Source organism: Stigmatopora argus, chromosome 17 (assembly GCF_051989625.1).
Source record: "Stigmatopora argus isolate UIUO_Sarg chromosome 17, RoL_Sarg_1.0, whole genome shotgun sequence".
In the NCBI taxonomy this organism is placed as follows: Eukaryota; Metazoa; Chordata; class Actinopteri; order Syngnathiformes; family Syngnathidae; genus Stigmatopora; species Stigmatopora argus.
This window is the reverse complement of record NC_135403.1, coordinates 11,654,250-11,669,924: the sequence shown is the minus strand read 5'-3', so window position 1 is coordinate 11,669,924 and position 15,675 is coordinate 11,654,250. Positions and strand designations below refer to the sequence as shown.

At 43.6% G+C, this 15,675-nt stretch overlaps 2 protein-coding genes and 3 long non-coding RNA genes across 8 annotated transcripts in view; 3 read left to right on the top strand and 2 right to left on the bottom strand.

The window, feature by feature from the left end:
* LOC144091654 (uncharacterized) overlaps positions 1-1,797 on the top strand; it is a 58,534-nt gene extending 56,737 nt beyond the window's left edge. For all 3 annotated transcript variants that reach the window (XR_013305794.1, XR_013305792.1, XR_013305793.1), the window contains one exon: positions 158-1,797. This is a non-coding gene — a long non-coding RNA (uncharacterized LOC144091654). The remainder of the gene's footprint in view (positions 1-157) is intronic.
* ythdf3 (YTH N6-methyladenosine RNA binding protein F3) lies at positions 915-6,031 on the bottom strand. The gene is made up of 5 exons (XM_077624178.1): positions 5,545-6,031; positions 4,616-4,640; positions 4,392-4,471; positions 2,387-4,096; positions 915-1,416 (listed from the first exon to the last, which is right to left on the bottom strand). The coding sequence occupies exons 1-5, from the start codon at positions 5,572-5,574 to the stop codon at positions 1,393-1,395; spliced, it is 1,869 nt and encodes a 622-aa protein (XP_077480304.1). The 5' UTR covers positions 5,575-6,031; the 3' UTR covers positions 915-1,392.
* Positions 6,032-6,606: 575 nt separating this feature from the next.
* On the top strand, positions 6,607-8,309 carry LOC144091656 (uncharacterized). 2 transcript variants are annotated; one of them, XR_013305796.1, is made up of 6 exons: positions 6,607-6,769; positions 6,961-7,038; positions 7,595-7,660; positions 7,741-7,836; positions 7,919-8,064; positions 8,186-8,309. It is a non-coding gene; the product is annotated as an uncharacterized LOC144091656 (long non-coding RNA). The 2 variants fall into 2 exon arrangements; XR_013305797.1 differs by having other exon boundaries at positions 7,919-8,068.
* A 480-nt stretch (positions 8,310-8,789) lies between these two features.
* On the bottom strand, positions 8,790-11,168 carry LOC144091655 (uncharacterized). The gene is made up of 5 exons (XR_013305795.1): positions 11,076-11,168; positions 10,421-10,507; positions 9,333-9,424; positions 9,153-9,244; positions 8,790-9,064 (listed from the first exon to the last, which is right to left on the bottom strand). It is a non-coding gene; the product is annotated as an uncharacterized LOC144091655 (long non-coding RNA).
* A 1,008-nt stretch (positions 11,169-12,176) lies between these two features.
* Positions 12,177-15,114, top strand: abhd10b (abhydrolase domain containing 10, depalmitoylase b). The gene is made up of 5 exons (XM_077624497.1): positions 12,177-12,343; positions 12,673-12,859; positions 12,932-13,043; positions 13,191-13,328; positions 13,475-15,114. The coding sequence occupies exons 1-5, from the start codon at positions 12,250-12,252 to the stop codon at positions 13,814-13,816; spliced, it is 873 nt and encodes a 290-aa protein (XP_077480623.1). The 5' UTR covers positions 12,177-12,249; the 3' UTR covers positions 13,817-15,114.
* The last annotated feature ends 561 nt before the right edge of the window (positions 15,115-15,675 follow it).

The following is a 15,675-nucleotide window of genomic DNA, read 5'->3' as shown; positions in this document are numbered from 1 at the left end:
AGCCTGCGGTGTTATAATTACAGCTCCCTTTTTCGCCCCCCTGGATGCAAATAATGGGAGATTTTCTCACTCCTCCGGTGCTTTGGCGAGCTGACATTAATAAAAATAAATAGGAGCTGTAGAAGGACAACAAGTGATTCTCGTTCTGCTTTTATAGGAGGGAGAGCGGAGCGTCTTGCTGTTTCCTGGACAGGAGTTTTGTTTGCCCACAAAGGACATAGCGATGAATAGAATTGGTGGCGGATGGCACCCTGTAGCGGACAAAAGGAGTATGTTCTGTAAGTTTGCCCTAGCTTTGCACTAGTACCGAAAAATATGGCAGAATTCAACTAGATGTAAAACTAAATGTAAAATATATATATATATATATAATTTAGTGTAAAAATAATCTATTTTTGATAAATGCAAAGAGAATGTAAACAATTATTTGATCTAATTCCGTTTTTATGGACAATAAAATATATTATACTATAATAGATATCGTGAAAATTATGCAAATATCATCGTGAAATATGTAGGGTGTAAAAATATATAACTATTTGACCCCAAAAAATAAATTAAATTAAATCCAAAATTTCTTTTACAAAAATATAAAGAATAAAAAAGATATAACCTAATTTTATCACATTTCTACAATTTTTTTTAGAATATTTTGCTTCCCATTTGGCTGCAAAGCGATCTGTTTCAAAAAGCAATTGTTTTTGTCATTTTAATCCATTTTAATTGCATTAACACTCATTAAAAAAATAGTCCTAAAATCCAAAGTAGCTGAGCCAAACAATGGCAGCTTCCAATTTGACTAAATGAAACTAATTGGCTCTAAATCCAAGTCGCGGTAATAAAGGTATCTTTTTCGCACCCTCCGCCGTCCGTCATTTCCTTCCACTTAACCCAAATGAAGACAAACACGGGTGTTTTCTTTTTTTCGCTAAACACGGCTCATTTTTTTTATTGTCGCTAGTGAGTCGGCCACATTCTCCTCAGACAAAAAAAGCACTTAAATTCAATCACAAGAAAGAAAAAAAGAAAGAAAAACAACAAAGATGGAGCCCGCAGTTGCATTCTTTTGGTATGCGGGTTCAAACATGGTCTGATTGGCGTGATTGCGAATCCCCAATTAACTCACCTGAATACTGATCCCAAACAAGAGGCTAAAACGATTCCCCCCAAAAGAAACAAGATGGCGACTACGCTGATTAGTCCGTTAGTTGCAACCAAAGTTAAAAGAATGAGGGGGATGAAAGTGCTTCCAAAGCAGGCCACTTTGAAATCCAAATACACACGTGGAGGGTTGCCATGGTACGCTCATTGTGGTCGTCGTTGTCGTCGTCGTCCTTTTGTCGTTTGGAAGGTCCTACGTCGTTAGTGTGGAACGTCTGGCTCGCCGGAAGCTTACGGTTTATTTCGACTGCGTTCCTGCCGACGAGAAAAAAAAAAAGACAATCAGAGTCAAACAAACACCCGCAGGCGACCAGTGCTAAATTTAGCGGTACTTTGTGCAAATTTTGGGCCATTTTCTGTTGACTTTGGGGGAATTTGAAGGTTTCTTGTTCACTCATTTGCTCCCATTGATGCAAAGTCAGGCGAAACGCCACGTGGAATCAATCCTATCTTTGGGCATCGTTACTATTAAAATACAATGTCTCTATTATGAGTACTGTAGCATGTGCTTATATTATTATTGTAGTAAAAGTTCTAAAAGACTATGATCTATTTTGTTGTTTTTTGCCTCCTCTAATGTGCTGTATAATGTTTATTCTTGGTCTCTTTTCAAATAAAATGGACCTTAAAAAAGCACATTCTGACTCATTTTGGTTATTCCGAGCAAAAACAATATTCTGTCAAAGCTAAAATAGATGTTCACCTCTAGCTTACTAGTAAATGTTGACAGAACGGTCGCACGGCAACAACTGAATACATTTAGCATGTTAGCAAAAAAAACTCCAGCTCATTCTGGTTGTGACATCATCTATTTTGGGTGGGTGGGGCCAAGGAAGCTAGCAAAGGAAGCCTAATTGGGTTCTACTTTAAATGTTCAAAATAGTATCATATAGTCCTATTTTATAGCATTTTAAATGGTGATCAAGCTGCATTTTTTTTGGCTTGCTGTTCAAAAGGAGCTCCCTGCATCTGCCTTTGTCTGGAAACCCGGAATGCTGGGAATGTGGGCTATTTGAGGCCCACCTCATCTCACTTGGGGGACGCCCGTCGATGAATCAGGCCTTTTTTTTTTAAATTAATTTTCCTGTCGGGCATTGAGTCAGTGGGGAAAAAAGTGCTTGTTTTAGGGAAGTGCTCGTCTCTTATTTCTACTGTAACTCCAGAGTAAAGGACTTGGCCAATCTACGATATGGCGCTAGCGTCATCCCCGTTGCGGCGGCCTTACCTTCCTCAGAGCCTCCTCCTCCTCCTGGCGTTTCTCGTAATGTGCAAAGTCGTCAAAGATGGAGGTGGTATGCTTGTAAGTGGCGATAATTTTAAGCACTTGCTTGGCCTTCTCCAGGGGAACCTCCTGAGTGTCCCTAGAGTTGGTCACCGGCTTGTTGTCATTGTTCTCCAGCCGGATGTGCCGCAGCTGGTTGTTGGGCACGTCCTTGATGAAGGCCCACTTCACCTCGAATTTGCCCTTCCACTTGTCCTGAGACCAGACGCCGGCGTAGGCGTTGTAGTCCACCGGCGAGCGCATCTCGGCCACGCCGCAGAAGTGCCCGCTCCCGTTGACGCTGAACAGCAGGTACAGGGGCCCCTTGGCGCCCAGCGAGCGGTAGGCGCCGTCCAGACGCTTGTTGCCGTGCTCCGTGCTGCACCAGATGGAGTACTTGATGGAGCGGTGGATGTCGTCTTCCGAGTAGCTCTTGATGATGAACACGCGCCCGTTTTTCAAGTTCCACTCAAACTCTTTGGGGTTGTAGTTGTTGAGGGCGCGCAGCTTCTCCAGGACCGGGTGCGCTTCGCCAGAGCAGGGCGAGGCGTTGGCGGGGACGCCGGCGCCGGGGCCGAAGCCATCGCCGCGGTTCCTGGGGGCCACCCAGCGGCCGGGAGGCGGGGCCTGGTGTTGATGGAGGGCCTGAGGGGGGCCCGGGTGGGAGGAGAGGTGCAGGGGGCCGTGGGGGAGGGACGGCGGGTGTTGTGGGTGTTGCGGGGACTGCAGCGATTGCAGGTGGAAGGGTTGGTGTTGGTGTTGATGATGTTGATGTTGGTGTTGATGTTGGTGTTGGTGTGGGTGCTGATGCTGGTGCTGGTGCTGCGCTTGGTGGGGCAACGGGTTCTGCAGTAAGGCCGGCGGCTGGGCCAGGAGAGGCTGCTGCACCAGCGGAGGCGCCCCCGCCGACATCATGCCTTGAGCCAACGGCGCCTTGTTCAGGGGGCCCTTGTCGTCCCAGGTGCCAATGTTCACATTGTGCTTTATGGGCGGCGGGGGGATGGCGGCGCCCATCATCCCCATGTTGACCTTGGGCTTGGTCTTCAGCTGCGGCTTGGCCGGCTTCTTGGCGATGGCCGCCCACGAGGCCGACTTGGCTGCCGCCGACGAGCCGACGGACGGCGGCAGGTTGTTGGCCGCCATGCCGCTCATGCCGCCGGCGCCGCCCCCCAGGGGCGAGCCCACCGTCTTGGTGACGGCGGCGACCATGTCCGTGCCCAGCTTGAGCCCCGCCATACTCTGCTCGATGCTGTTCAACACCGGCATCTTGCCGAGTTGCGCGTCGCTCCCGAAGCCGGCCTGCCCGTCGGCGATGGCCCGCCCCAGCGAGCTGGGCGCGTAGCCGTAGCTGTTGCTGTAGACTGAGGTCTGCGTGGACTGGCCCTGGGACACGCTGGTGCCCCAGGTGGAAAAGTCGGCGTTGCCGGGAAAGAAGTTGAAGCCGTGTTGGCCCAGGAAGGGCGGCGTGTTTCCCAGGGCACCCGGTTGGCCGAACACGCCCTCGGGGATGAAGTGGGGCTCGCCGTTGCTCATCTGTCCGTAGGTGGCCAGGTAGGGCATGGGGGGGTCTCCCGCCGTGGACCAGGCGGCCTCGCCCAGCGAGTACGGGAACCCGATGGACGGCGCATAGTAGCTGGGCATGTAGGGATCAGACATGGGTGGGTAGCTGTTACCCTGTGAGGCCAAGAAAATCACAAACATTAAAAGGGTCAAAATAAACATATTTACCGTGTTTTCTCGCATATTAGCATATAAGCCGCACCCCTAAAAATGCCTTAAAACCGTTGGATTTGACCATTTTTCGCGTATAAGCCGCCCCGATTCACAAAATGGATTTGGCGTGGTCTTAAAATGGCTGATTTGTACCTTTTATTGCAAATATGCCATCTTTTGATGGCCTGCTTGACACTGAGCATTTGTCCAAAGCGGCGCTGGGCACGGCCGTGACTATTAAATTATCCCATATTACCTGATTTGTCTGGCTGCTTATGTAAGGCTCAAAGTCATCATCGTTCACTCCGTCCTTTTGGTGCATTGATCCGTTTTGCACTGCGTGGAAAAGAAGGGAACATTAAATCATGGCGGCGTAGATTAGTAGACACATAAATATTTGATTTCCGGCAATATCGGTTGCGTCGTCGCTGGGAAATGGCCGCGTGTTTTGCATGGGGCTGTTCTTTTACGATCACTTACCTTTATTTCCTTGTCCTTTAGGTCTCTGGAATGGTAAGAAAGATTGCATTAGCCGCGCAATGTGTCCATTATCATTCCTTTATTGAAAATATATGCATACGTACGCTATTACTAGTTTCATACTTTATAAATATATATACTTACACCACTGAAACAAACTTTTTGTAGAATAAAGAGAAAACAACAGCAAATGAGTCAATTGTAACCAAAATGAAACTATGTATCAAGTGAGGAATTCATTTTATTTTGCATAAGGTTATTGATTTAAGGCAAAATACTTGAACATTATTTCCCTGCAATCTTAGTGTATGATTTGCAAATGGGAATTTATGATCTTTTTTGCTATATTTGAACCAGTAGTGGACTAAATAATGCTTTTATATGGTTACAATGTTGTTATAGCTTTGTCCAAATCGGGGAGAAAAATCTGTTATTCCTCCAGACATAGCAGCACTCGATATTTATGGATACAAATCCAGAAATATGTACTATACCGCTGCCACAGATTGAATGAAAACGCACTATTTTCGGGCCGATTAATAAAAAAAAATGGATGATCTGTGGAGGCACACCTGATGATCTCTGATGGCTGATTGCTTGTGAATCACTGCATTAGCAATAGCACAACCAAGACGTGCTATGTTTTAGTGGACGAACATGACAGTGTGCTAGCTGCTTGCTCGATATTATTATTATTTATTATTAATCGGATGTCAAACATCGTGGTGTCCGTCTAAATGCATCCGCATCGCCGACCGGTTCTATCGGGTCGGTCGGCCGACCGGCCTGCGTTTCCGGGCGGCTACGCTGCTATCACACATTCGGCTTTTTTATTTTATTTTAATAAATGTAGCATCCCCCAGTAGGATTTAACTGCTGCCGACAAAGTTTGCCGAGCACCGTCGAGCTAAGTGTGGCCGTAAACCGACCTGCTGGTGGTCCACCGTGGTCGCAGACATCCTCCAGGAAGCGAGGCCGACGGCTGCTCAGCACACTGTCCGTCCGTGTGCACTCCTCCTCCGCCACTCGCTCAGCTCACTCTCTCTCCCTCCCCCCCCCGCCTCGGTTCTCCGGCTTGTCCGATCCCTCCGCGGTGGTAGCGGCGGAGCCCCGGGCTGACCAAGACGTCGCCTTGTATCGACGGATAAAATGTGCCTCCGAACGAAGTGGAGGTCGGAGAGAGGCCGCGAGAGGTGCGGGAATGAGTCGAAGGGAGGGAGAGTGACTAGCGTTTTACGGGAATACTATCCCCCCTGCCATCTTCCACAATGGCGGACGGGCTTCTTTTTTTTTTTTTCTTTCCCCCAGTCCTGCTTCCGTTCCGTTCCTCCGTTCGGTGACCTTCCGCCTGTGACGCTCTGAGTCATGTTCCACTCTGACACTTCACATGACAGTCACAAACTCACCAGGGGCCCTCGCTACTTTCATCACATTATTGAAGCGCAGCCATTAGAACACATTTCTGGGCCCCTTCTGTCATCGGTTAGATAAGCTATCTAACAATCTCGTGATTCGTCTATTTACCCACTTTTTGGGGGGACACGCTTATTTAATGTGGATTAAATTAACTTAAAATAATTTATATTTGTTTATTATATAGTTATTGTATTTTATTTTGTTGTTATTTACTTAGTTATTAACGTAGAATATCAATCGGTGTCCAATTGGCGAACCTAGCTTAAGTTTGGAGCAGAATGTATATATATTTTAGCCAAATGAATCCCAATTGAATAAGCATATCCAAGTATGTAACCTTAGAAGTCAAAAACAAACACTGAAGTGCACGTCACCGCAATGTTCATAATGTGCAATATTGTATCTTAAAGTATTAAAGCCCAACCAAAAAGTATTTACAGTACGTTATTATGAAAACAATGTATTTGTTTTGAAGTATTAATGCCCAACCTAAAAGTATTTGCAGCCCCAGCCCCCTGACTAATGCACTCTATGATGAAAACGATCTCTTTTTTTGTGTCTATGTGTAATAGGCGTGGCCGAGGCGTGGCTGTGGTCAGAGTTCAAAAGACTTCCGCCATTTTTCAAAATGGCGGATGAGCCGGAGGCTGGGCGCGTTGGACTGCTGAGCTGCTCAGAATTGACGATTTCCCGAAGAAAGACCCGACAAACTTCTTCCAGGACAATGCAGCGCGTTCGGTACTTTGTCTTTTGGGGATTTCGTAGCCCCAGTTCTCATTTCAAGAGTGCTTTTTGACGGGAACGTGCTTCATTGGCGTGATGTAGCCCCGACGTGGATGCAAACACAAATGTTTGCTAGCAAGTTGGCTACATTGCATCACCTATTGCTCTTAATGTTTAAAAAGAAACCCTTCCATTGTGTGTTTCAGTCCCTCAACGAGGACAGACTGCTGGGAAACATCAAGAATGTGGCCATGACGGCCAAAAAGGAGCAGTTTGTCGGCAAAGTGAGTCTTTTTTTAATAGCTTCTAATTCCTCTACCCGTGTAATTGGATAACTTTATTCATCCCGTATTCGGGAAATTTTGTTGTCACAGTAATGTTTAGATATCAGCGACCAGTGTTCACGGCTTTCCTAAATTAGCTTGTTTAGCATCATGATACACTCCAATTTTGAATGAAGACACTTAAACTGGGTTGGCGTTGATTTTTAATAGCAAGTTCCTGTGTGGGTAACTCACACTCACACTAGTGCAATCAAGTGGAGGTGTAAGGAATAAACAGTACACTTCTAGAATACGTATATACCTTTGCCCTTCCCTTTCCTAAAGGAAGATTTCAGGGCTTGGACCTTTTGATTTTTAATTGTGGTTTTGACAAAACCTAAGCGAGACATTCATTCAACCGTAGCGCAGGGGTCATTTTTGACTCGTTTAAACAACCATTTTTCCTCCGTCTAAGAGCTTTGTGAGACGTATTTTATTTTTTTGATTGAATGGGAGTCATATGTGCATCAAAATGGTTAAATAAGCAATGACATAATCATGCTGTGGTGTTTTGCAGAGGTTTAAAGCCACAGAGATGGTGGAAGCTGTCCAAATCTACAAGACCAAAGAAGTCGTGTATGACGTAAGACCTGTTTTTCAGGTTATTTGATTTATTATTTTCATGTCGTGTACTAAAAATACTCTATTTTGCTTCTCTTCAAGGTCCACCCAAGTTTACCAAATCAACGCTAAAGGTTTAAAGCCACGGAGATGGTGGAAGCTGTCCAAATCTACAAGACCAAAGAAGTCGTGTATGACGTAAGACCTGTTTTTCAGGTTATTTGATTTATTATTTTCATGTCATGTGTACTAAAAATACTCTATTTTGCTTCTCTTCAAGGTCCACCCAAGTTTACCAAATCAACGCTAAAGAAAGGTGACTTTGGAGCGTGGCACAGCCTTTGACACCAACATCTTGAGGGCCCCTATCCAGTATGTTTTCCATATCTCCCACTACATCTGAAAAGAGAGATAGGTCTTTCTCATGTTGGTAAAACCTAACTTATTGTTTTTTGGTCAAATCTTTTGACCTAACTGGCCCCCAGTCTATTTTTTTTTAATGTTGGACTTAGTCTATTGTGCTTTGACCCTCTTTTTTTCTCCCCAGAATTCCATCCAGTGCCAAGAAGGGATTCATCAATAGAAACACCACCTCATCTTTAAATGCTGGAAGATTTATGTGAACTTCTCATTTACCCCATTTTGTGGGAAAATAAAACCTTTAAAATATACTTGTGTATTTTTCTTCATAGAACTAGCAAAGGAATGCAAGCAACATGACATTTTGGAATTTTTATTCAAAGAAATACATTTGCACACTTAGGATCACATTGATTGGCATACTCATGTATTTTTCTTCATAGAACGCAAGCAACATGACATTTTATTCAAAAAAATACATTTGCAAAAAAAATGTAAGCAATTTGGAATTTTAAACAATTAAAAGACTTGGAAAAATTTCAACAGCACTTATAATAAAAAAAATCAACATAACACTTAGGCAAAAAAACTTAGTTTTTTTGCCTGATAAAACACTTAGAATATAAACACCAAAAAAAAAGGAAAAAAAAGACCATTGAGGGTCTTGGGTCTTTTTTCTCCAAGTGTTTTAACAAAGACAAATGACACTCAAATCTCTTTTATTGAAACTTCTGATTGAAAAAAAAAAAAGAAATCCTCCTCACCTTAGGGATCGGGACATCACCTATAAAATAAGAGGGGGTTAGTAAATTGCAACTTTAGTCAATAAAATAATGTGAGATTGGAATGTTTTGACTTGGATACATTACAAATAGTGCGTGCTTTGTGTGTCTAAAATACAGAAATAGCACTCGTTACTGACACTGCGGCGTAAGAAACGATGCGCCAAATAGGCGTGAAAATACGGTATTAACCTCAGAGCAGAGTTCAGAGACGATGCATCATCTTCAAGTGGGCAACCTGGGAAGATCACCTGGTCCTCCAGGGTCTGGACATCACCATGGACCTGGTGCGTGCAAAAACAAAGAGCAAAAGTTATCATATACAGTGGTACCTCGAGATACGAGCGAGATGGTTAAATAATAAATATTAACCTCAGAGCAGAGTCCAGAGACGATGCATCATCTTCAAGTGGGCAACCTGGGAAGATCACCTGGTCCTCCAGGGTCTGGACATCACCATGGACCTGGTGCATGCAGAAACAAAGAGCAAAAGTTACCATATATTGTGGTACCTTGAGATACGAGCGAAATGGTTAAATAATAAATATTAACCTCAGAGCAGAGTTCAGAGACGATGCATCATCTTCAAGTGGGCAACCTGGGAAGATCACCTGGTCCTCCAGGGTCTGGACATCACCATGGACCTGGTGCGTGCAAAAACAAAGAGCAAAAGTTATCATATACAGTGGTACCTCGAGATCCGATCAAAATGGTTAAATAAGCAATGACATAATCATGCTGTGGTGTTTTGCAGAGGTTTAAAGCCACGTTTATCCGTTCCGGAAATGAGCTCGTATGACGAGATTCTTGTAACTCGAGCGGACGTTTTCCATTGAAATGAATGGAAAACAAATTAATTTGTTCCAACCCTCTGAAAAAACACCAAAAACAGGATATTGGATTGGAAAACATGTTTTATTTCTTCTAATTCGCCATCTATTAACAAAGTAACACATAACTAGTGGTTTAATAGTAATAAAATGTTGGCGGTTTGCCACGCCTCCGCCCTCACGTTCGCTAGCGATGGACTGTTTGCTGTTGTATTGCCTTCAAAATATTCCCAAAATGATGCACACAAATGTCCTCACAATAGGATAACGCACGACCACTTGCCAACGAGAAATAGTCTTTAAGGAACGATGGCGGGACCTTTCCTAAGAAAGAACAGGAAATGACATAGCTGAGCTTCCCATGTAGTGATTGTGGGTAATGAAGTTTTATTCTGAGAAAGATTGCCATTGCCTACGGGTGTTGTGTGCAGGAGTATACTTCATTACCCAGAAAGCCCTCTTTTTGCCCACACATGCGCGTTGTGCGTTTCCTGGACCTAGGAGGAACTCGTCTGAATTATTCGTTCCGTGCTCGTAAATATTGTTATACACAAAAGATATGCAAAAAAGACCTGGCTTGGTCGCATCGCGAAATTTTGACCGCATAACAATAATAATAATAATAATCGGACATAGGCCCTGTCGTCATTATCACAACACAAAAGCCTACTTGCGAATTATTCTATCGAAATTTCCCCCGTAAGACGAGCATTTTGTATGACGAGCGGTCGTATGACAAGGTCCCACTGTACAGAGACTGGAGATTCAACAGATGTCTTTAGGTGGTTTTTTTTTGGTCATTAGTATTACCTTGATACCTTGGCCCAGTCTCCTCTCCCCTCAAGGGTGTGCATGGTTCTGGACACACGGGAATAGCTGCATCTTGATTGAACCAAGCTATTTGGGAAGTGCAAACAATTATTACAGGAAAGAGAAATCTTAGAGTAAATGATCAAGATAAAGAATGAAAATAAGTTAGGGAATGCTCGGTGCTAATTTCCCCTTTCCAGACAAAGCGATTCAATATACAGACTGATGTTTAAAGTTAGGAAAAAGTCGGCTTGACAATTTTTGTATAAATGATTTTTGGTTTAAAACAGAATTACAAATTGGAAAAGGGCGTTTAGCAATCGCAGTGAAAACTATCATTACATTCAACACACCTTCACCTGGCAAACTGACCGTTGATATCTCGGCTTTGTTTGATAAAATGAAGTCTTCCCCCACGACTCAATAATGGAGAGAATACGGACAAAATACTTTTGAAGTCAAATGTCGTGAGGCTAATGCTAAGCTAGCTAGTGACATGCCAAGGAGCCCATACTTCAAATGTCGACGGTGTGTTCGACCTGGCAATAAACTAACAGATTTGTTGGCGTTTTGGCTCAATTGATTCCTAAAAAATCTCCCGGTAGGGTGTTAAAAATGCACATAGGCCAATAAATTGCTCTAGTCTAGGGCTTACCTCGTTTGGGTGCTAGTCGTTCGACCGACGGCATGGAAAATGGCTGCGCCAAGGGGCGAGACGCTGCGCATGTGCATAATTTACGCACCTGCGTCACCAATGGGCGTAGCCACGCCCATAGGAGGTGATTTGTCCTCCCGACTCAATGACCATGTTTGGAAGATGACGTACTATAGTCGCCATTTTTGTAGTCTTGATGGTAAAAGAGTGTGTTCGTTTTTTTTTTTTTTATATAAAAAGCCTTACTTTGCATGGTCATTTTAAAAAAATAAAAAGCCTTACTATACATGGTCATTTTTTAAAGAAAAAGCCTTACTATACATGGTCATTTTTTACAAATTAAAAAGCCTTACTATATACTATGTCGTATTTTAAGAAAAAAAGCCTTACTATACTATGTCGTTTTTTTTTTTAAGAAAAAAAGCCTTAACATATACACTATGTCGTTTTTTAGGAAAAAAAACTTACTATAATATGTCGTTTTTAGGAAAAAAGCCTTACTATACTATGTCGTTTTTTAGGAAAAAAAGCCTTACTATACTATGTGTTTTTTTAAGAAAAAAAGCCTTACTATACTATGTCGTTTTTTAAAGAAAAAAAGCCTTACTATATAGTCGTTTATAAATTTTATTCAATTTGGTCAACGTACATTTTAGATGAAATATCGATAGAGACTGAGATGAATGTTTTTTTTTAATTGAAATAAGATTGTTTTAAGTGGCTGCTTAAAGGAATTAATGTTTTTTGTATTGGTTAATTGTACACCTAGGAAATTATGTGACCTAAAAAAAAATTACACCATCGACGTTTAATTTGTTTTTTGTTTGTTTTTAGTATAAGTGAACATTTGTCACTGGTTATAATGCTGATAGAATAGATTTTTTAAAAAACTATTACTATGCCTCCACAATTTAGCAAGAAATAGTTATGTAAAAATGTTTTTAATCATTTATAATGCGTTCAGTAAGCCGCACGTGAAATTATTTGGAGTATTTTCGTCATCTGTCTGTCTTTTACTGCTTCATAGAAACGAGCAGTCACATTCATCATGGCGGACGAGTTGACGTACCTCGAGCACAGATTTCTCAATCGACTGTGACGTCTCCGTTGTAAAACTCTTGGTGTGGGCAAGCACTTCTCGCGAGACCTTGCGTCAGTGGCTCGTTCTCCAGACATGGCAGCCCTCGCTCTCAAATCTTGTCGCAAAGGACTTTCACGCTTTTTAAGCCAAGGAGGCCTTGCTCCTTCGTCTTCGACACACTTGAAAGGTTTGTCCCCTTCCAAAAATGCCAACTTAAATGTTAAAAAGTGTCCCGTGTTAGCTCGAGAAGACATTTAAATTGCACACGAGGGGGTGTGGCTTTGATGAATACGTCGTTTCATAAACATTAGCCTGAACAATTTGTACTCGTCGCATTTGAGATCATCGCAATAAGACATCTAGACGATCTGATCGTAAATTTGTGAGCCTAAATCTAATTCCACAGGTGAAACCTGTCTTTGAGTAGTTAGCGTTTCTTCCATCATGACCATGACATGTTCCCTCCATGTTAAGTTACATAACATTTAAAACTATTAATACTTGTGTGCCCAATAGGAGAGCGGAGGCATAAATCCACAGTCCAGTATGCCACCAGACCGGATCTTCCCAAACTGGCCTACAGGAAGATTAAAGGCAAGAGTCCAGGGGTGGTCTTCTTGCCGGGGTATGGATCTCACATGAATGGACAGAAAGCCGAAGCTCTGGAGGAGTTCTGCGGGTCCCTCGGCCACTCGTGCCTCAGGTAAGTTACCAGGAAGAACCCATTTTTGTACCATTCAAGGTAAGGGTTGACCCATCGGATGTGGTTTTACAGGTTCGACTACACAGGACACGGGGCCTCCGAAGGGGTCCTAGCGGAGGGGACCATTGGCACGTGGAAAAAGGATGTCCTTTATATGTTGGATGAATTAGCAGATGGTCCACAGGTACTAACGACATATCTTCATTTCTTTGTTCTTGGCAGAGGGTGGCCACAAGGTGTCACTGTGTCGCAGTATTCTGGTAGATTGTTGCACTGTGAGGGTCGTCTATGACCTTTTTGACTCCTAATAGCAATTTTTACGTCCTCGTAGATACTCGTGGGCTCCAGTATTGGAGGTTGGCTCATGCTGCTGGCAGCCATTGCACGTCCGGAGAAGACAGCCGCCATGGTGGGGATCTCCACCGCCGCCGACCACATCGTCACGTTGTTCAACTCTCTTCCGCTCGAGGTGGGAGTCAAATGTCTTGCCTGACAGTTTAATTTTTTGGGCATTAATCTGGTCCGAGTTTGACACTCCATGTATTAGAACGTCTTAAAAATGTGCGTTTCCGTCCCCCATTTTGAGACTCACCCGTGTTATGTTACGCCACATAGACCAAGATGGAGTTCCAGGAAAAGGGCGAGTGGAGCATCCCGAGCAAGCACGCCGAAGATGGCATGTACAAGTTCAGCATGGAGTTCCTACGCGAGGCCGAGAACCATTGCGTGCTGCACGGCCCCCTCCCCATCACGTGCCCGGTGCGCCTGATCCACGGGCTGAAGGACGAAGACGTGCCCTGGCACATCTCCTTGCAGGTGGCCGAACGCGTGCTCAGCACCGACGTGGACGTCATCCTCCGGCGCTACGGCCAGCACCGCATGTCGGAGAAGGACGACATCAAGCTAATGGTGTACACCATCGACGACCTCATAGACAAGTTGACCACCACGGTGTGATTTGAAGGTACACAGGCGGCTGTCGGAGGACTGTTTACGACCACAAAAAGGCACTTTGCTTCTGCCAAAAATCTGTCTTTTCCCAAAATTCACTTCCGTAGTAGCGGCTCCTTCCTTTAGAGTTCCTGTGCCTTTTTTCAAAATGACATTTTTCCCATGTAGGCACATTAAATAGCTCGCTATTATCATTTAAAGCACGTCAATTCGATCTCATGGGCTTGACCGGTTTATTTTTGGCCCAAAAAGTTCGGTTACGAGGGGCGAATGAACGTTTGTTGTGGATGGATTCAACAGGAAAATATAGAATTTATAGTTAACCCATTCACTGCCATGAACGTTTTTATTCATTCAAACGTTTACAGCCACTGATTTATGTTAGTTTTTTTGAAGTGGTAGGTTAAGAAGATTGTCTTCAGCCTTAGCCAGCTTGTCTGTGAAATTCAGGTTTTTAAATCAGTGTAATGATGAAAACAACCTTGTAGGTGGCGCCACAGCACTTTTGAGTTTGTGCTTTCTATCGAAGCTAACGGTTTGGGATTATACGAAGGAGAAGATGCTAGTATAAAAGTCGGGACAAGTTTAGGCACTTGATAGGCGAACAGGGTATGTACAGGATATGTGCGCTATTCCGTTTTACATTTGTAAATACATTAGAATTTTCTCGCTTCACTCTTTAGTGCAACTTGCGTAAAATTGCTTGTCTCCAACACCATTTTTCTTAGTCCTAAAAACGTTTTTCGATGAAGCCAGCCTACTTTCCATGCATTAACAACACATCATCATTTCTGTAATGGTTGGCAGTGAATGAGTTAATTTGACCGGTCATCCATTTTTTTCTGTTATTTTTGTTATAGTACGTGGTGGCGCTTTTGAGCTTGACATGTGGCTCGCGAGCCAAACTTTGTCCATCCGTGATCGAGTGTGACAAGTTGGACCAGCTGGCCTGTTGTTCATTAACAGTTTATTGCCCCCCACCCACTTCCCCCCTTACCCGACTGGGCTCAATGGGGCGACGCCAGTCACTGTTAACTGCGGGCTGCGACCTTTTACCTCGCTCCTTCTGTCATCATTTGTGTCCTCGCGCATGGCTGAAAACATCAATCCAAGGCCTTTTTTTTCCTCAACCGAGGCTCTGAAATATGCAGCCCATTTTTTTGGAGTAGTGAGCAACGGATTGGTCTCCCCTAAACCCAAATGTTCAACACTGTGTTCCAAATGATTAGGCCTATGCTGTTTTTGTTTAGTTTTCCTTAATGTGAATGACATTGAATAAAAGGTTTATGATATTAAGAGATGAACATGGCTCTTGTTTAGACTAGAGTCCAAACAGTTGTGAAAGAAAAACGTGATATAAGCAAATGAAATCCACATGGTTATCCATTTGACTGGCTATCTAATAATGATCTATTTTAAATCGCATTTGCAGCATGAGTCAAGTCATAGTACAAATTCAAAAACAATTAAGAGGCATAATTGAGCATTATATCCAAAGTAAAACAAAAACAGCAGTACTTTTAGTCATGTATATTCTTAATCCTCTGCAAGGACTACGATCAATTTTGGCCTCGATAACACGCCAGACGATAAACCCCGCCCACCAAATTTTCAAAGAAAACCGAAGTTCATAGTCCGTTAATGATTGGAGACGTGAAATCAGTCCATGTAAATCAAACCCGGGGTGTGGTGTCCATTCCAACCCATAAAAGTAGTATCGGACTCGAACTTGCGGCCCATCGACTGCGATGCATTGCTCCGACTAACCATTTACTGTCCTTTCCATCCCATTTCACTAGTGACCAAGCAGCGAACTAAAGCACAAAGGGGCCGAACCAATCAATAAATGCATCAATAGTGAGCTT